Genomic DNA, 21,425 nt, shown 5'->3' with positions numbered 1-21,425 from the left:
ACACTGCTTCATTCCCACTTGTTCTAGCTTCTCTTTCTAGAACTTGATTAGATACTGCCAAACCTTCTCAGTCTGTCCTTCAAACTGATTCATGTTTTTTCACTTCTTTTCTTTAAGTATATTTTATTGATTTATGCTATTACAGTTGTCTCCATTTTCCCCCTTTGACCCCTTCCTTCCAGCACCCTCCACTCCCTCAGGCAATCCCCACACCATTGTTCATGTCCATGGGTCACGCCTGTAAGTTCTTTGGCTACTCCCTTTCCTATGCTGTGCTTTACATCCCTATGGCGGTTCTGTAACTACCTGCTTGTACTTCTTATTCCCCTCACCTCTTCACCCATTCCCCCACATCCCCGCTCATCTGGCTACCATCAAAATGCTCTCTGTGTCTGTGATCCTGTCTCTGCTTTCCTTGTTTGCTTGTTTGTTTTTTAGATTCAGTCATTGGTAAATATGTACTTATTGCCATTTTGTTGTTCATAGTTTCAATCTTTTTCTTAAATAAGTCCCTTTTAACATTTCACATAATAATGGTTTGGTGATAATGAACTCCTTTATCTTTTTCTTGTCTGGGAAGCTCTTTATCTGCCCTTCTATTCCAAATGATGGCTTTGCTGGGTAGAGCAATGTGGGCTATAGGTCCCTGCTTTTCATGACTTTAACTATTCTTATCAACCCCTTCTAGCCTGCCAAGTTTCTTTTGAGAAATCAGCCGACAGTCTTTGGGAACTCCCCTGTAGGTAACTAACTTCTTTTCTCTTGCTGCTTTTAAGATTCTCTCTTTATCTTTAAACTTTGGCATTTTAATTACGATGTGTATTGGAGTGGGCCTCTTTGTATTCATTTTGCTTGGGACTCTCTGTGATTTCTGGACTTGCATGTCTATTTTTTTCACCAAATTAGGGGAGTTTTCTATCACTATTCTTTCAAACAGATTTCCAATTTCTTCCTCTTCTCCTTCTGGCACCCCTATGATGTGAATGTTGGAACCCTTGAAGTTGCCTCAGAGGCTGTATATACTACCTTTGTTTTTTTGTATTCTTTTTTCTTCTTGTTGTTCTGATTGGTTGTCTTTTTGGTTCCTGACATTCCAATCATTGAACTCATTCTCAGCTTCATCCACTCTACTGTTGTTTCCCTATAAATTGTTCCTTATTTCAATTAGTGAATCCTTCATTTTGACTGGCTCTTTTTTATGCTGCCGATGTCCTCACTAAGTTCCTTGAGCATCCTTATAACCACTGTTTTGAAATCTGCTCTAACAGATTGCTTATCTCCATTTTTTTTATTTCTCTATCTGGAGCTTTGATCTTTCTTTCTCCTGGGCCATATTTCCCTGTCTCCTCATTTTGGTAGCCTCCTTATATTTGTTTCTATATATTAGGTAGAACTGCTATGACTCCCTATTTTGGTAGTGTGGCCTAATGTAGTAGCACAGCCTCTCCTATCACCTAAGCTAGATACTCAAGATGCGCCCTTTGTGTGGGCTAAGGACACCCTCTTCTTGTAACTGAGTTGATTGCTGTTAGCAGGTTGATGGGAAAGATTTACCCAAGCCAGTCAGCTGCAAGAATTGGCTGTGACCAGTGACCACCACCCTCTGCCCTCCATGGAAAACCAGCTGTGCAGGGGCAGGGTGGTGGTACTCTGACATGGTCTGCAGCTGTCCACTGGGGGCACATACTCTGGGGTTTCCTGGGTAGTACAGTGCAAAGTCAGCCCCCACCTGTGTTCTGCCAAGGGCCATACTGCATGAGCTATAAAGCAATCTGCAGATGGCTGATACTTGTGCCAGACTTGAAGGTTCCCAGGCAAAGCCAAGCTGTTTACCTAGGCTGGCTGCTGCTTGTACCAGGACTGAGGCCACTTAACAAGAGGTGCAGGTACTGGGCACTGAGGGCTCAGTGAGGCTGGCTGTTGCTTGTTAGAGAGGATTCAGGAAGTCATAAAACATGAGCCAAGACCAGCTATTCATACGGAAAAGCCACTGCTAACAGCTTGGGTGGGCCATAAGTTGGGTGGCACAGTGCCTCAGGGAATCTCCAGGGTGGGGCAAATAGTGTTAGCCAGGTTGAGGGAGTCTTTGATATGGAGCACACCTATGGGCTCTGTGACTCTTTCAGGGAAGGGTTCAGAAAAGGGACAATGGCCCCTGCCCACCTTTCTGTCTGGAAGAAAACTATCCTCCAACTGGTTCCTTGATGCCAGATACTTCATTTCCTCTCTGCATGCCACTGGTGTCCTTCAAGATGCCGCCCCAGCCCTGGAGTTCAAAGGGAGTGAGTCTGAATAAGTCTGTGTGTGGGTTCTTTAAGAACTGCTTTGGACTCCAGAAGTCTCCCCAGTGATTCAGTCCCCACTGGTTTTTGCAGCCAAAAGTTATGGGACTTATTTTCCTGGCACTGAAACCCTGAGCTGGGGTTGGGGGTGTATGATGTAGGTCGGGGACTCCTTACTCCAAAGATATCCCTCCCAGATTTTTACCTACCATGTGTGGATGTGGAAGCAGCCCATTCTGCAACCCTGCCCCTCCTACCAGTCTGGATAGATGCAGTTTCTTCAGTTTCGTAGTTGTCTGACTTCCATTCAACTCGATTTCTGATGGTTCTGAGTGATGGTTGTTCTGTAGTTTAGTTGTAATTTTGACGTGGTTGTGGAAAGAGGCAAGCCATGATTACCTACACCTCCATCTTGACCATAAGTGTTGTCTGAGTTACTTCATTGATATTTTTCTTTTTTGTATCTCTCTGTACTAAATCCTAGGTGAGTTCCTCAGGTCCCTTTGCCAAAGCACTAACTCTCTTCTCACCTTTATAAATATACTAGATCAAACTTTTTAGAACCCATCTGTTCTTTTCAATATTCTCTGTTCCTTCACTGGGGCTTCTCTACCCTCTTCTATCTTTGAAATCATTCCATGCACTTATTGCATAGTCTCTGGCAGGGTGTTCTGGAATACCAAGTTTTGTGACAACTGCTGATTCTCTCTTGTGGCAGTTTTATTGTGAGTTTATCCTTGTAATGGCAGAACTAGCTCAAATTGGTCCTATCATGTTCAGTGAGATACTAAGTTGCCTTTCAGAGACAACACACCAAAACTGCATGTCATGTGGCTAAAGCATGTGCAAAAGAAAAACCTTTGACCTCCAGTTGCACCAGGAACCAAAGTCCCACCAACATCATGACACCCCCATCACCCCACTAAATCCAAGAGTCAGGACATAGCCAGAACTTGAACACCAGAACCCTTCCAGAAGCCAAAGGCCCACTGTCCAGAAAAATTCAGTGTCGATGCCCCTTTACTATAAATGGCCACATTCCAAGGTCCTTCAATTAAAACGTGCCCCAACAGCACTTTGCATACCTGTTCCCCTAGCCCCTTAAAAACCATTAACCTAGTCTGTCAAGGTGGATTTGAGGCACAATTAGGTCTCATATCTTCTCAGCACCTTCTCAATCAAAAAAAAAACTTTTTTTATTCCAAACTCTGACATTATAAGTTTTGGCTTTTCAAAGTGTCAGACATACAAATTTGGGTTTTGACAACAATCTCAGTGGGGCCTCTTTATGGAGAGAAAACCTCATTTGCCCAGGTTAGAGGAGTGTCCCTAATGAGCATCTGTGTGTGCTTCTAATGGGCAGTGTGTCTCCCACAGCCTGTCTTATGTGAATTTTTCCACCTGAGGAGAAATCTAGATCTCTTATTCAAAGTGACCAAGGTAATTCAAAGTACATTTACTATGCTTGTCACTCTCTCCCCGAGATTCTGAGTTTCAGGAAAATGAAATATGATATTCTTACCGGGAGAATTGTGTGGAAAGTGCCTATCAGAGAGTGAAACATGCGAAATATTTTCCAAATGCTCAATATCTTCCTTCCCCAGGGTAGTAAGTCACAAATCACAACATGACTCTGGGCCCTCTCTCCAGATCTGTACCACTTATTAAAGCCACTTTTCACCCTGCGAGAAGGATACTTAGACAGTGTGTTTGAAAGGAATATTGTTTTAAAATTATTTTTATTCTTATAAGTACATACACACTGGGGATTGATTTGAGCAAGCTTTTAATTACTGGTTTTAGTTGTGTATGATTCTTTGCAGATTCTATTAATCTTTCTTTTATAACAGTTGAATAAGACTCAGTCTTCTACAATGACCGATTTCTCAGTGATATTATCAAGCTACTTCTAAAACTCTACTTAGAAAAGGGTTCTAAGACAACTGTTAGCTATTACACACCAACCGAAGCGGCATTTTAAAAGCTAAGCAAACACATCACTGTCACCTTCCTGGAGATTTTATGAAGACAAATTAAAGAGCTGCTAATGGCACACTAACACTTACAGTATAACTGTCACAGAAATATATACGTATCTTATTTATTGGTTTGAAAAGTGGCCTCTTGCAGTTAATTTCTAAGATTGCCTTTGAAGGGACAGGCTACTGTCTAGCAAAAAAAAAAAAAAACCACACACATGGAAACTATTCTTTCATTATAAATCCTTCAATGTATAAAAGAAGAAAAACAATGGAGAAATTATTGAAAACATTTTCAGTGAACACATTTATATTTGAAAGTTCCACATTAAATAAAGTTTTAACATTACTTATTTTAAGATAGAAAAATAGCCTGTCCCCTTAGGTCACATCATAAATCTATATTTATGTCTTACCTCGGAACTTCTTGGGAGGGTTGGCAAGGTCCCCCGCCTCTGGGTGCACCACACACCTGTCATCCACCAACCTGGAAGGGAAAGCATGATGACATTGTCAACCTCGTCAGAGCCAAAAAGCGCAGACAGCACATGGGCATCGTATATTTACTATTCTTCACTAAAAAACTTTATAATCATCATGGATTTACAAAAAGGTTTGGTCATAAAGGGATTAATTAAAGCAGCATTTATGACACTCAAAATTGAAGTAACAACTCAACATTGTTAAGCGGTAGGAGCCTGGGTAGATAAATCATGACATAGATGCATCGTGGAATACTGGAGAGTTATGTAAAATTCTACCTGGAAAATCTCCCAGCCTGCCAAACATTTATAATATGTTGTGAAAAGAAGTGGTAATAAATCAGTAAAATCTCATATATGCTTACAAACATACACACACACACACACACACAGACCTCCTATATACATATACAAGAGGAACGAAACACATTAACCTTGGTCAGATTACCCTTCATTTTTATTTTCCCTTTTTGTCTGAGTGTGTGTTTTGTTTTTCTCACAAGCAATGTGTAAGCTTACGAGGACAGGCTTACAGAGTGACTGCAGAGCGAGTGAGTGGTTATAAGCACTCACCCCACATTCAAACCCTAGCTCAGCAACGTCCCAGCCAGGTGCCTCTGTTCCTCCCTCTCAGGCCTGCAAAGTAAGGATAGAGTACCTACCTCACAGCATTGTCAGGAGGATTAAATGACTTACTATCCACTAAGTACCAAGTACAGTGTCTGGCATATTGTAAGCCCTTAAATAAGTGTTTAATAGATAAATAAAATCAAAGATTTTGCCTGCCTTATTCCTCATCATACTGTCTGCTTCTAGAAGAGTGCCTGACACATAGTAGGTACTCAATAAATAATAATCAGCCTTGGCTGGCATGGCTTATTGCATTGAGCGCCACCCTGCAAACCAGAGAGTCACCAGTTTGATTCCCTGTCAGGGCACATGCCTGGGTTTTGGGCCAGGTTCCTAGCCGTGTGCATGCGAGAGGCAACCAATCAATGTTTCTCTCCCTCTCTTGCTCCCTTCCGCACTCTGTAAAGAACAATAAAAAATAAAATATTTTTTTAAAATAAATATATAAATAAATATTAATCAAATTAATAAATTGCCTTTGTGGGTACAAAAAAAACATATTTTATCCCTATTAAAATAATTATGAGAAGCCAATTTCTAGGAAAATTCTGAGAGAATAGCTGAATTTCTGCCCTGAGAACCGAGAAACATGACTCTCCTGTCCAAAGAAGAATATGTAACTACCAAAGACTTACTAACATTCATTTTTTGCAATGACTGAGTGGTGGGAATAACTGGGTTTTTTCCCACAGGATATTGTAAAAATGCTTGTGAATTAGTTCTAAGTTTGTGAATTCATTTGAAGGAAAATGACCAAGTTGCAACTTTCTTTTAAAAACAACAAAAAATATTAACCAGACTCCCTAGTACATGTCAGCTCCAACACAGAGTAAAACCCAATTTGTGATTAAACATTCACTTGAGCTAGGCTGATCATCCAAATCGAAAGTGTGGTTCCTGGTGTATCCGGTTACCAGAAGCAGACACTTCCTAAGTCACCAGATTTATCTATAGGATCCATTTTCCACAAAACAAACTGTTAATTTAGTGAAGCAATAAAGTTCTTTCTTTGATTTTTTTTAATATACATCATTCACACTAGTTTACAAAAATGTGGTTTTACAAGAGCTGCCAAGCATGCATGAAATTCCTTTTAAGAGTTTTTAAAACTGTTTTCTTAGAAACAGGAAGTCATATTGGGTCAGGAAGCAAACCCAGCCCCCTGCAATACCCAACTTCGGTCCATCACACTGAATGCAAAAGGCTCATGAGAATGTCATAACACAACACTGCATTTTTTAAAAAATGCTGTGAGGGAAAGGTCCACTTTTCTAATGAGTTACGACATGTTAAGAATTCTAAACATAATAAAAAAAACATAGTCTTACCCTCCAGAGCATATTAAAATTATATAAAAAGTAGCAATGACATTCTACCCATTCTTGGCGCCTACCCACTCCCAGGGAACTACAGGTTCCCACTAGAATGCAGCCGAGAGTCCCCACCCGCATGGGCTGGCCATCAGAGGGCTGGGAAAAACTAAAGCTGTAAATCAGATCACAGTGCATTTATATATACACGTATACCTACCCTCAATTACCTAGTAGCTCAGGTAAACACATAATCAACGATGACTTCAGTTCTCAGAATTTGCCCTATTCCTTATACCCAAATGTCTGTAAAAATCACAAAGGCCATCATTTCATTGTGCAAACTTAAAGAACTGGAACTGGGAATAGAAGAAAGGGAAAGATAGAAAGAAGCAAGTATGAATCAGTTATAAAGACATATACCAGTGATTTTCAACTGGTCTATCACGAAAATTTTTTAAACCTATAATACCTGACTATTTAGTCAGGGGGCAATCCCTTAGACTGTCAAATAAAAAAATGACAAAAGCCAACACAACAGCCATCTAGTGGAATGAATCAAAATAATACCTATTTTTTTTTTGGTCAAGCCAGCAAAAAATATATTTTTGGTGAATTTTGGTGTGCCACAGAATTTTAGTGATTAGTTTATGTGTGCCATGAGATGAAAAGGGTTGAAAATCACTGACATATACGATCATTTAAGTTAAAAGTTAAACAGGATTTTAATGGTAATCATTGGCACAACTTCTACAATATTCCCAACACCCTCTTCTTGAATACCTACCTCCAGGGCCAGAGTATTCCTCATTTACCAGCTTTCTGACAATACGGATATTAGAAATGTGTCTCATATGAAGGTGAAATAGCACCCCATGTTTCCCACCACAAAACTTAACACATTTTTTATAATGACTTGCTTAACTGTCTGGATCTCCCAAAAACTAATTCCATAGCCCTGGCTGGCATAGCTCAGTGGATTGAGCACGGGCTGTGAACCAAATTGTCGCAGGTTCAATTCCCAGTCAGGGTACACGCCTGGGTTGCAGACCATGACCCCCAGCAACTGCACATTGATGTTTCTCTCTCTCTCTATCTCCCTCCCTTCCCTCTCTAAAAATAAATAAATTAAATATTTTTTAAAAAACTAATTCCATTAAGTCAAGAACTGAATCCATCTTGTTTACCATTATATCCTTGGCATCTTCTAGAATTAGTGACAGGGATACTAAATAAATATTTGTTATATGCAGATATCAGTCAGTGAAGAAGTGAGACTTCCTTCTCAAACAACTTTCCTTTTTGCTTCCATTTCTTTCTTCTGTAACTAGACAGACCATATATTCTTTTTTTCTGGGATAAACAAGGCTATTTCTCTCCAGTTCTTCCTCACTGGGATATTTACCAAGGAGCTCCACATCTTTCCATATACCCAAGTGTCAAAATCCACTCTAAATGGGATCTTAGAAACTATCCACGGGAATCCAGATGTGCCCCAAACAAGTGGGACAGATGACTCTTCCCCCTTCTTTGTGAGGCTAACTTTACAGTGAGGCATCCTAAGATCCTGGTAGCTCCCTTGGCAGTCAAGGCCACCTCTGGCGTTCATTGGTCTCTATAGCTAAACAACTCCAGGATCTTTTCATGTGTACTGCTGATAAGAAAGGTGCCCACATCTGCCATTGGGACAGTTCTCTTCTATAATCCGAGGACAAGAATTTACAACTGAATAGGGACAAATATAAAGATCAACCTATAGTCTCTGAGTAGAAAGCACCTGGAAATCATCTACTGCGCATCTCTAGATAATTCATTTTGAGACCCTGCCATGACCACTGCCCATTTTCATCGCTCATAACGTGTTTCCCAAATTTGGCTAATCAGCTAAATCCTATGGGGAGTTAAAATAATGAATAATGATCATAATAAGAGTAACAACAAAAACAGAGGGCTTCTTTGATATAGACCTACAAAATCAAAGTTTTGGGGGATCAGGAATAAGAATCTGTATTTTTGTAAAAGCGCTCTAACCTTCCTTTTTTATATTAAAAAAAATTTTTAAGATTTATTAATTTTTTTTTAGAGAGGGAAGGGAGGGAGAAAGAGAGAGAGAGAAACATCAATGTGTGGAAAGAGAGAGAGAGAAACATGCCATGGCCTGCAATCCAGGCATGTGCCCTGGCTGGGAATCGAACCTGCAATGCCTTGGTTCACAACCCGAGCTCAATCCACTGAGCTATGCCAACCAGGCTCTAACCTTCCTTAAATGGACCAGGAATGCCTGTTTTGTACTCCCGTGGTACCTACATACCTCGATCAATAGAGCTCACACTCCATACTAATTCCTTGTTTACGCATGTCTCTAACACTCTAAATTATAAGTCCCAAGAGAGCTCATTTTTGTTTTCTTCACCATAACATGCCCAACTTCAAATATTAGGCCTCAAACATGGGGGGTGTTCAATAATTTTACTGGATGAGTGACTGATTGACTCTTTGAATCATGGAATAAATCAATAATGTCACTTTTGGCAGATCCTATAAACAGTAAAAATACCTGGAACCAAGAAATGATTGCATAATAGTAGATGGAAGAAAGGGCTGGAAATTTTCCCCATGCAGATGCATCTCAGAAAATTACCAAAAATGTCAAGGGCCAAGATGGCCTGCCCTAAATAACAATTTCTCATACAGCATCTTTCAACTCAACATATTAGTGCCCTTTTAATGGGCTGCATTTACTGTTGTCGGGTCTGAATCAGCAAGTGAAGCAATTACAGCACTCGCCTAAAATTCTCAATCTGTCAATGGAAACTCAGCTATCGTAAAACCAGTTATCCTTCATATCTCTCTTCTCTTCACACGGTCATAACTGTAAATTGTTTGTTCATTTTAATTTATAAGAAAAAAATCATTCAACTATTAGACCTTCCAAGGTATCTATAAGCAGATTTCAGTAGATACTTTGATTTTATACATAAGCATGAATCAAAAACATGTGGCTTTTACTACATCCCCTGCCCCAGCCCCCTGCACCTCTTGTCACTACAACACTGCTGTCTTTGCCTATGAGGTCTTCTGTTTGTAAATTTCAAAGTAAACAGAGTACCATTGACTTTTTTTAAAATATATGAGTGTAATGTTAACTGGGTATACAGATACGGCCCCCAGAGAAACGCTTGCAAATGTGAATCTGGAGACACGTGCGAGAGTGCTTCAGGCAACACTGCTCCAGATGGCAAAACGGGAAAACACGAACATCCATCAGAAATAGCACAAATAAATTAGAACTAAATGAATAATTTCATACACTGTATAACTATTTCAAAAGTAAATAAATTTGGCTCCTTCCCCAAACTGTTCCCTACCACAAATTCCCTACCACCCTGAAACATCAACTCCCTCCTGCCCCTCCATTTAGAAGCAGTACTAAAATAGAAGACAAAACACTTCAGTTCTGACCCTTCATCAGCCATTCCATCATCAGCTGTGTTTATGTGAGTCACTTAGCCTTCCTGTGCCTCATTTTTAAGTGGGTCAGTTGTGATCTCCCAGTTCGTTCTATTTCTGTGATTATTCATTTCTCTGATACTGTTTTGTAATTAGAGTTGGCTTGTGGTATCATCCTTCAATAGCAGGTTGTATTATTTATAATATTTTATGCACTGTAGTTAGAAAGTGTAACTGTTTATATCAATTTTTTTAAAGTGTACACATTATTTCAGCATTCCAAGCAAAGTTCTAGTATGTGAGTTTGTTCCACTCACTCACCATTTAAGATCTTAAGATCTTGCTATGTAGTAATACAGAATTTTTTTTTACTTCCCAATACTCAAGTTGCCCAAATTAGGAGCCAACCTCAAGGCCTGTAGATTATTGTTTGTATGCAAATTAATTTGTCTCATAATTCACAGTAACTTAACAAGAAATACTAGGTTCTACAAATATCTGATTTTATTTCACATATCTGATGGGCCCTGTGGAGACACTCTCACACAAAGCCAGAAATCTAGCAAAGCAGGAGGTAATTTCACTGCAAAATTTCTGCCAAAAAGTGTCCCAACGTGTAAGTGCAACACAGATGCAACATACCAAATCCTCACTGCTGGACTCGTCTTACCTGTCTATGACAAGCAGAAGAGTTAATTAGCTTTTGTCTGCTACTTGACATTGAGGGTTATAAAAGTTAAACCAATACAATTTAGCATTCTCTTCTCTTTTCAGATGTCTTATTTTAATAATACTTTTTCACTAACACAAGTATTTCAAGCTTAAGTATGAAACAGGTGTGTAACTCCTTATGTGAGTTTCTCAATCATGCACATGTTGGTTGTTGCTAATATTTCTAAATGGGTGCCTTCCAAAGTTGAGATTGTGCTTCTCCTTGGGTATTTAAAATGTTTCCAGTTATGTTTCCATGAAAGACAAAGTCACTTTAAACCACTTTTAAATTACACAATAAACACTAAATTTTGAAGTGCTACTACATGGAAGGAAACCCTGAAAATACTAGATAATCCTTATATTTAAATTTTTGATCCACCAAGACCAAATGAATTAAAAACCTTTTAAAAAATAGGTATCATGTGGACTACAATAGGAATACTGTCATTCACATGGTACCTTTTTTGAAATCATTGCAAGAAGCCATGAATTTGTGAAACAATTCTGTTCAGAGTATGAATATTGAGGCAACTGGTAGGAAAAGAAACTAATTGAGTTACACATTGCCATTCAAAGAGGAACATGGATATCAGACCATGGTTTCAGAAAGGATTTGAGTATTTGAAGGCTTAAAGCCCTAACCCAACCAAAGAAAGAAATTATGACTTTCTCTCCTCGAATCCAGTGCTTCTTTTTCTTCTAATCCTCCATACCCTGCCTCCCGGATATCTTTGAACCTATTACTATTGCAAGTCAATCTGGGTAGTGTTTTCTCCTAAGCCTGTCCATTGCTGTCCCCCTGAAAGTCAAAGTATGGGCAAGGTGTACTTCTCAGGATAACAAATGGGTCTCTCTAGAAGTTGAAATCAAATGTTTAGTGATGACTGAGTTGACTTAACTACTATCAGTTTTCAAGCATCTGCAAAGAGCTAGAAAAATCATAGGCCCTGGAAATACTGACTCAGTAGGCCAAGCTCAGATCCTGAGTTTTCACCACCTGGCTGACACAAATCTGAAGGTGCTCTCACAGAAAGGTCATCAAGTGAGAAATTCACCTGGCGACACTCTCTTCCAAGTATAGACCCTCCCCTACCCCATATTTCTGCCTGGTTTTGGTCACTCTTCCACACCTTCACAAAGTTGTTTTTTATATTTTGTCCAGCATTTACAGTTGTTATACTGAAAATTAAATTCAAGAAATATGGTCTCAAATATTTTTAAAAGTACTGATAAGGCAACAGGCTGCTATGCATGTATCAGCAAAAACAACCTCAAGCAGATATTTTAACTGCAACTACATCTATTATAAATGTTTACAGGAATGAAAGATAACTTTTTTTGAAAACAGCAAAAAATAAGAACCCATCAAAAATGGATTTGATAAGGATGGATTTGATAAGGAATCCTAGAAGTGAAAAATAATTGCTGAAATAAGTAGGCAGGTTTAAGAGAGTAAATTAGGCACAGCTAATTAATACCCTGGAAGATGGATCTTAAGAAATTACTCAAAGTGAAACAGAAGGACAGAGAAAATATGAAAGAGGGGTTAAGAAATAAATATAAAGGTAGGATGAGGTTACCATGCTTATACATTAGCACCCTGGAAGGAGAGAATAAACAGAATGGAAGAGAGACAATTATTTAAGCAGAAACTTCCTTGTTATGATAGCCATAAACAATAAGTGATTTCTTATTTTCCTTCGTGGACGATTTTTCTCCTTTACACTTCATTCCTGGCGAAGGGGACTACTGACATTTCCTGTGGGTTTTGTTGATATAAACACAGGTAATGAGTTCCTTATGGAGAGATTCCTGCCACCTGCCGTGCTGCATCACAGGATTAGTCATCTGGAGAAGGCATATCAAAAACCAGGTTCAGGTCTCAGGGTTATCTTGGGGTTATCAGAAGGCTCCACTTGCAAGCCTTGGTACAAGGCTTTGACATCTAGATCTCGTCTTCTTCATTTCCTAGAAGTACCAGAGTTCTATAAATCCTTTGATGCTCTATCTCTGGAATGTCTTTGTAGCTATGTCTTGGCAAATCTCAATACTAGACACTCTGAAGTATACTTTGAATCCCTCCATCTACGTTAACATTGACATAAGATTCCTGAATCCACCAGCATAGCTGGGTGTCACTGCAGCCTCGGGCACATTTCCATGACTCTTTCCAAGGCAGGAATATTCAGTGATTATGAAAGTTTCATTATTGCTACTCAGTTTGTTGTACATAAGATGTTTTATGATTCCAGTTAAGAAAAGATATCCATATAGAACAAGAATAATGAAGGCATTTTATCATGATAGATCCTTCCAATTTCAAGAGTCAATGCTTCCATATCTCATCAGTCACCACAGAAAATGTGGGGAACAGAGCCTGGGAGAGGCCTCAAGAGACTAGAAACATGAACTGGGCTTTGAAAGCACTGAGCAGATTGTCTGTGCTGACCCCACAGTTTTGACCAACACAATTAAGTGGTGTCAGGTTTTGAGAAGAGAGGCAGTATTTGAAGAGATAAAGGCTGAGAATTTCCAAAGCTGATGAAAGATACGGACCCACGGATACAGAACACACAGTATACTGGGCTGTCACCTTCCCAGACTCTACAATACAAGCCAGAGACTGTGGGATCATTTGTCTAAATGATGAAAGAAAATTTGGCTATCAAGTTAAAATTGCATACTTGGCAAAATTAACTTTTAAAATGGGGGCGGATATCAAAATATTTTTAGGTAAGTAAAAACTAAGAACTTACCACTAACAGACTTTCAATGTGCTTCAGGTATTGATAAAAGGAAAATTACCTTAGTAGAAAAATATGAGTTCTGATAAGAAATAGGGAGAAAAAACTCTTGAAACATGTGCACTAAACTAAACGAACACTGTCTCAGTGCAAGAGAGTAACAATGACTAACATATGGGTTTAAAGAGCACGGCACTGAAGTACCAGATACCTGCACAGGAGCAGAAAGGAAGTGACCTGAGTTAAGTAGCCCTGGGGTTCAAAACTGCACAGGAACAGGATAAAATGCCAATTGACTTTATAATTTGAACATGTATATTAAAGATTTTATTTATTTATTTTTAGAGAGAGGGGAAGGGAGAGAGAAAAAGAGGAAAAGAAACATCAACGTGTGGTTGCCTCTCACATGCCCTCCCCCCCACCCCGAGGACCTGGCCCGCAAGCCAGGCATGTGCCCTGACTGGGAATAGAACCAGTGATCCTTTCATTTAGAGGCTGGCATTCAATCCACTGAGCCACACCAATCAGGGTATGTATAATTTTAAAAGAAACTACTGAAATAATGAAAACAGAGTATATAAATACAAAACCAATAAAAAGGGAGAAATAAAATAAGGAGAAAAAAATAAGTGCAAATTCAGTTGATCCCAAAGAATTTTTTTAAAAAGAAGAAATCAGTGACAAATTATGATTAATGTAAGGCACAAAGTGAGAGGGTAGAAATAAGTCAATATGAATCATAATAAGTATAATTTTTAACTTATTTAAAAGACAGATTTTCACACTGGATGGAAGACATCCAGCCATGTGCCTATTCACATGAGTCTTCCCGAGACCGGAAACTGAGTGGCACTAGCCAAGAGAAGCTACGGCAGCAGGGACAGTATCAGAAAGTAGGCTTCAAGTGGACAAAGCAATATGCACAGTAAGTAGGGCCACTATATGAGAAGTGTTTCTGCTCTCTAAGAAAATATAACAATTCTAAACTTATGTGTAATATCCATACATTATATCAAACAAAATTTAGAGAACTACAGGTAGAAATTAACAGAAGCACTATCATGGTGGAAGATTACAACATACTTCTCAATCACTGATAGGACAGACAAAATTTAGTAAGGCTACATGCTTTGAAACCCATAATTAATCATCCTTATGTACATCTAAAACATGTACATAAAACATGTAACTTCTCATGGAGATATACAAGATGCAACAACTGGAGAAATTTTCTATTTGAGCACATTAATATACCAGGTCTTTTAATTGTTGGGTTTTCATATCCCTACTATATTTCTAAACTATAGGCTAAATGTACAGGCTTTTAAAAAATATTATTCTCTTGGCTCATAGTGAACCAAGTTTAGGGTCTCCTTCTATGATCTCGCCAGAGTTGACAGGCACCCTTTCAAATTGTTATCATATTATACACCCAGCTGCATGTCTCTAATAAACACTGAGCTCCTTGGGGACCACAACAGTATATTTTTAATCTTTATATCCTCAATTCCTTGCACAGTGATTGGCTTGTCGTCAGTGTACAAAAAATAATTGCTGAAAGAATGAATTGATACTTTAATGGCCACAAAGCTAAAGAAAACAAATTGCAAAAAAACAAAATGAGGTTGATGACGGTGTAGCGGGACGATCACAGGAAGGAAAGATGAAGTATGTAATGATGCTCCAACTGTTCATCCTTGGGCCATCCCTCCAGCAAACCATAAAGGGACACTTAAGTATATATTCTAAAAACAAACAGCTAAAAGAGACCTCATAGAAATAACCCAGTCAGTACGAACTCCTAGGCAGAACAGAAATTTATCAAAAACATTTCTTTGCCTTGAAATCTGAGTAAAATGCCATTGGTGATCAGTTTTATAGCTGGATGGATCTGCCTCTTCCCTGTTCCTTTACTATGACACCTTTTTCAAAAAGAGACAGCTATGAAAACAAACTACCACTTCCTGGCTAATTATACATAAAAGAGAAACATACCTAGGAGGAAATAGTTGGCAAGAGAAGTACCTGGCAGGAAAAATTTCTGGCAACTATGGACCAATTTTCACAGTCATTATAGCATAGACATTAGACTTTTTTTCCAGAAAGTTGCAGGTTATAAAAGTTATCTTGTTAAAGCTGCGGGCAGATGACTCTTGTTTCTGCATCAACCAGGAACTGGGACATTTCTAAGAACTGCCAAAACAAAACAAAACAAAGCAAAACAAAGCCTTCCCACACTCACAAAATTCCTTCAGAAATACAGCTTCAGACATTTAATTAACAGTGGCTAAATGTGAATAAATATGGGTTTTGAAAACACCACAGATGTCATTCTACAGACACACCTATAATTAGTATGGATGGTATCAATAGGTATAAGACACACTTTTAAGCCATTTCTGCGCACAAAGAACTTGTTTGTGTTACTGGCAAGGATGTGATTATGGCTGCAATGACAGATACACCCTCTTCTGGAGTGTTTTAATTAAAAAGCAGAGACCTCTCTTTCTGGGACAGAGTGAGTGAATCCTTACCAGAAAATAATGAAGCGACCCACAGGCCCTCTGTAGAGCAGAGCCAACTGAGGGTAAAACCAAAGGTAAAGAAAAGCAAGCAGAAAAGTCTGGTGACTAAAAAGAGCTACACATATGTGTGTTAAATTAAATTATTTACCTCACCTCCAGGCTGGACAAAATTTTTTCCAGCCCCTAGGGGCAGAAATAGTAGTGCTCTTAAAGTAGAATTTGTTAGTAGTCTTAAGTAATGAATTTATCTCTAAATGTAAGGATACTCCTAGTTCTAATCCCTAATCCTTCAAACAGTAATCCTCATAACCACAAGTAAAATTTCCCAAAGAGTGATATTATTGGCTTCTGCCAGAATAGGACAAAATGAGATAATATAAATTTAACAGTATTTTATTTTCTTTCAGAATTCTAATGTCACAATTGTACTATTCTATAAGTGTATGATGTTGGGAAGTTACTCCTCTGGACTAACTATAAAGTTGAGATTACATTGATAATAACTTCAAAGGACTGGTTTGAAAATTAACTGATTTGATAATGTAACATTCCCAGTACTAAGTTTAATATTCTACAAATGTTAGCCATCATCACCATCACCATTATTTATTATAAATGCCCAGCACAAACTATTTACTCAATAACTATTAGCTACCCTCATTTTCATCATTATTTATTCTTAGCACTTAATTGTTGAAAGACGCTCACCAGTGAGGTAATCACTTCAGAAAAAAATGAATCTAAATCTTTCCATCATGGAATTCACTCATTCCACAGATATTTACTGAGCAGCTACTATGTGCCAGGCATTGTTCTAAGAGCAGACAAAGCCAAGGCCCTTATGGGAGAGGGTGGAGAGGAGCCAGCAAACAATAGACATATAATTCCATAAATCAGATAGTGTGCCAAGGGATAAGTGATATGGAAAAAAGAGAAACATAAAGCATGGTAAGAAACTTACAGGAGGTGAGGGAGTATGCAGAGCTGCATTCCAGGCAGGGGGAATGACCAGGGCAAAGACCCTGCAGTGGGACACTTTCGCCCTGTTTGAGGACCTGCAAGGAAGGAAGCCAAGACGGCTGATGGAAATGAGTAAGGTGACAGATTGGGAAGGAAGTCAGAAGGGCCAGGGAATGAGGGGGGCCGGATCCTAAGGGGTCTCCCATGTCATAGTAAAGACTCTGACTGAGAACGAGACAGATGCCAGTGGAAGGTCTGCAGCAGAGAAAGGTCAGCGTGGTTGGCTGATTTGTAACAAGAGCCCTCTGGTTGCCGAGTAGAGCGCGGACTGGTGCGAGGGAGGAAGACAAGAACAGAGCCCGCTCGGGAGACTGGTGCAGTAACCCCGGGGAGAGACGCCGGGGTCCGTAAACATGCTCCCCAGAAGCGATCAGTATCCTAACTAAAGAGAACAGCAGGAAAACTCAGGAGAGATGTAAACAGCTATTGTCTCTTTAAGGGCTATTATACTGACTTGGGTGTGAAATTATACATATTATTGATATTTATTTGCCACACAGTATTATGGCAATTCGTATTGATAGCAACATAGTAGTTATCATAAATAAGGTGAACTTAAGTACTTCAAAGTTGAAAAACTAGACAGTGTCTGGCACTGAGTAAACACTTAGTAATCACTTAACTTAATAAATCAATTTATTCAACCTCTTGGTGAAATGTTATTCAAACATGATTTTTAATAAAAGAAAAATGACTTAGTCCTACTGCCCATGACGCACACAGTTAAACATTAATTTACAGCCATGTGCTGCTTAACAACAAGGGTAACTTCTGAGAAATTCTTCATGAGGTGGTTCTGTGGTTGTGTGAACAAAACAGCGCACTCACACACACCTAGATGGTCTAGCCCACCACACACCTGGGCTTGTGGGACAGCCCAGTGCTCCTAGGATGTAAGTCTACCCAGCATGTTATGGTACTGAGTACTACAGGCAATTGTAACACAACAGTAAGTATCTGCACATCCAAACATAGAAAAAGTACAGGAAAAATATGGTGTAAAAGAGCCCTGGCCAGGTGGCTCAGCTGGCGGGAGCATCATTCTGTACACCAAAAGTCTGTAGGTTTGGTCCCCAGTCGGGTTTCATGTGGGCAGCAACCAATCAATGTTTCTGTTTCACATCAATGTTTCTTTCTCTCTCTGGGAAATCAACAATAAAAAATTTCTCATTTAATAATAAATCAACCTTAGCTTACCATAACATGTTTACTTTCTAGAGTTTAATCTTTTTTTTACTTTTTGATCCTTTTGAGCACAGCTTAAAACACAAATAAGTGTTGAGTTGTACAAAAATATTTTCCCTATATCCTTACTCTACAAACTTTTTTCTATTTTTAACTTTATCTTTTTTTACTTTTTAAATGTTTCTGTTAAAAACTAAGACACAAACACACACATTAGCCTAGGCCTACCCAGGGTCAGAACCATCGGTGCCACCATCTTCTCCCTCTACATCCTGTCCCGCAGGGGCAATGACACGCAGGGAGCTGTCATCTCTGATAACAGCAAGGCCTTCTTCTGGAACACCTGCTGAAGGAGCTGCCACACTTTTCAGAAATATGTCCATGATGGTTTGCCTGGTTTGTCTCTTTTTTTCATCATAGATTTGTTTGTGAGCAGATAATGCCCCATGAACTTTCTTCGTTATTGATGTAAACCTTTTGGTGCCGGGGGATCCATGTGTTCAAGCATTTAATGACCTTGTAAAGGTCTGCAAAAGCTTCTGCTATTCCCTCCACTGTGAATTTTCTTGGGGGTTCTTCCTTGTCTTCCACAATTTTATCTTCTCTTGCCCCTTCTTTAGCTCTGCAACCCCATTCCAGTTCCAGCAACTCCTCACTGGTCAGCTGCACAGGAACCACCTCCAGGAGCTCCTCCATGTCACCTTCATCCACACCCAGGTTAAACCTGACTGTCATCTCAACCACAGCCTTGTTGATTTTTTCAACCTTTTAGCTACAACCTTACAACATCTACAATGTCACTAGGCAACAGGAGTTTTTCAGCTCCTTTACAATCTTATGGGAGCATCATCCTATACGCGATCTATTATTGACTGAAATAGTACACAGTGCATGACTATGTATGAAAGATGCCTTGGGCCTACCTTACCTTTTATTCTGCCCTTATCCTTTGAGAAACTTCTTTCCCATTTAAGACTCTTAATATGGCATGGTTAAGAAATGATGGAACCCCTCTACCACTCAAGGAGGTGTAAGACCTAAGCTGGCCCCTCTCTCTCCCATCACCCCCAACATAGTGCTTGTCCAGAGAAGAGTACTAACCCAAGCAGGGCCAAAGTGACTTTATAGAAGCAGATTGAACAATAAAAGAAAAAGGAGGAGGTTCTATCTCCTTCTAAGATCAGGCATTATGAGGGTAAATGTAGACCTAGAACTGCCAAAAACCATTTTTCCCCACCATGGGTGGAAAAAGTTTACCAGAAGAAAAGAAGTGAAGAAGAAGACAAAATTTGGGTCTCATCATCTGAAGCCTTGATTCTAGCTGCACCTGACCCAGAACCTACTCCTGGACTCCCAGTCCAGACCAAACCAAAAAACCAAAAATCTTCTAGTTCATTTAAACTGATTGGGTTTCTGTTCCGTGCACAAGAAGTGAGTGAAGCCCTGGTCGGGTGGCTCAGTTGGTTAGAGTGTCATCTTGATATGTATGCCAAGGTTGTGGGTTTGATCCCCCATCAGGGCACACACAAAAATCAACCAATGAATGCATAGATAAGTAGAACAGCAGACTGATATCTCTCTCTCCCACTCTCTCCCTCTCAAATCAATAGAAAAAAACTTTTAAAAAAGGTAAATAAGTAAATGAAGGTCACATAGCTAGTAAAGAGCTGATAAAGTATAAGCAACCAGAAAATCCAAGCTAGCCACATACCAAAAAGTAAAATATGTTCACTTTGTTACTGATTCATTCATTCAACAAATATTCATTGCATGCTGATTATGAGCCAGGCACTGTTCTAGGCACTGGGGAAATAGCAAGAGGGACCAAATCCAGAACTTACATTTCAGTGTAAGCGCCACGACTGAATGTTACCATACGTACTCCTGAGCTTGGGTCCAAGAAGGGGACTTCAGGAAGTCTTGTACACCCTCAAATATGTGTATATTCATGGGAAATTGCAACATAAATTTTCTCTTAACTTCAAAGGGACATATGAACCCCAACAAGTTTAAGAAAAATTCTTAGACCATAACCCTACTTTAGTATCAAGATGTCTCAAAGTTCTTTTCTCCTTAAATTTTATTCATTGACTTTAGAGTGTGGGGGAAGAGAGAGGAACACCAATTTGTTGTTCCATCACTCATGCATTCACTGGATGCTTTTTGTGTGTGCCCTGGCAGGGATCAAACCCACAACCTTGGTGTATCAGAATGACACCCTAACCAATGAGATACCCAGCCAGGACTATCAAAGTTCTTATGGAAATTCTCATTGCTTAATGTTAGCAGAGTTTTCTTCAAAGAAGACACACTCTATTCAACAGGCATTTCATAGACATCATTCTCCTTTAAAATGTATTAAGAAGATAACTCCTTTAATAGTTTTTTTTCAAAGGAAACAAACCAAATAGCTAATGACTGGTCATTTTAACCCAAATAAGCATCTCAAATATTAGCACCATAATTAAGGGCTATATGGAGAAGACAAGAAAACAAATGCTCTCCTCTAGATCACAGTCACGTCTTCAAAGGACACTGTCCATGGCCACATATAACTGGATAACTTTTCTTTATGGAAAAGCAAAGAAACTGCACAAATCTCTTCCAAAGAAGGACCTCCTCTCAATTAAGTTTTTTTTTAAAGTGTTTACTCTTTTTTATTTTATTTTATATATATATATATTTTAAGATTTTATTTACTTATTTTTAAAGAAGGGAGGGAGAAAGAGAGAGAGAGAAACATCAATGTGTGGTTGCTGGGGGTTATGGCCTGCAACCCAGGAATCGAATCTGTGATGCTTTGGTTCACAGCCGGAGCTCAATCCACTGAGCTACGCCAGCCAGGGGTATCAATTAAGTTTTAAAGGGCCCCATTAACAAATGTTGCTATCATCAATGACCAACTTTATTTTTTTCTTTTCCCTTCATAACTTAATTTAAATTTGGCAGTCTCTATGTTATAATTTAATACAACAAAAGAGCAATCAAGTACCAGCAAGGAAAATGTCAATAACTCTGAAAAGTAATAGGAAAATTAAAATTATAGAAGCTCCCCTTGAATTTGTATGCCTCGTTTTTAGAATTTTAAATGAGAGGGAAATAAT

The 21,425-nt window shown here is 39.0% G+C and overlaps 1 protein-coding gene across 2 annotated transcripts in view; it reads right to left on the bottom strand.

Annotated features, from left to right (window-relative positions):
• ITPR2 (inositol 1,4,5-trisphosphate receptor type 2) overlaps positions 1 to 21,425 on the bottom strand; it is a 444,101-nt gene that overhangs the window by 403,148 nt on the left and 19,528 nt on the right. The window contains exon 2 of one of the 2 annotated variants that reach the window (XM_028532208.2): positions 4,678 to 4,748. The exons of the other annotated variant lie outside the window; for it this stretch is intronic. Within the exon in view, the coding sequence (XP_028388009.1) occupies positions 4,678 to 4,748 (71 nt within the window). The remainder of the gene's footprint in view (positions 1 to 4,677; positions 4,749 to 21,425) is intronic. 2 annotated transcript variants of the gene reach the window in all.

Source organism: Phyllostomus discolor, chromosome 2, assembly GCF_004126475.2.
Source record: "Phyllostomus discolor isolate MPI-MPIP mPhyDis1 chromosome 2, mPhyDis1.pri.v3, whole genome shotgun sequence".
Taxonomy (NCBI): domain Eukaryota; kingdom Metazoa; phylum Chordata; class Mammalia; order Chiroptera; family Phyllostomidae; genus Phyllostomus; species Phyllostomus discolor.
Note: the sequence above shows the minus strand (reverse complement) of the source record. Positions and strands in the feature narration are given on the sequence as shown.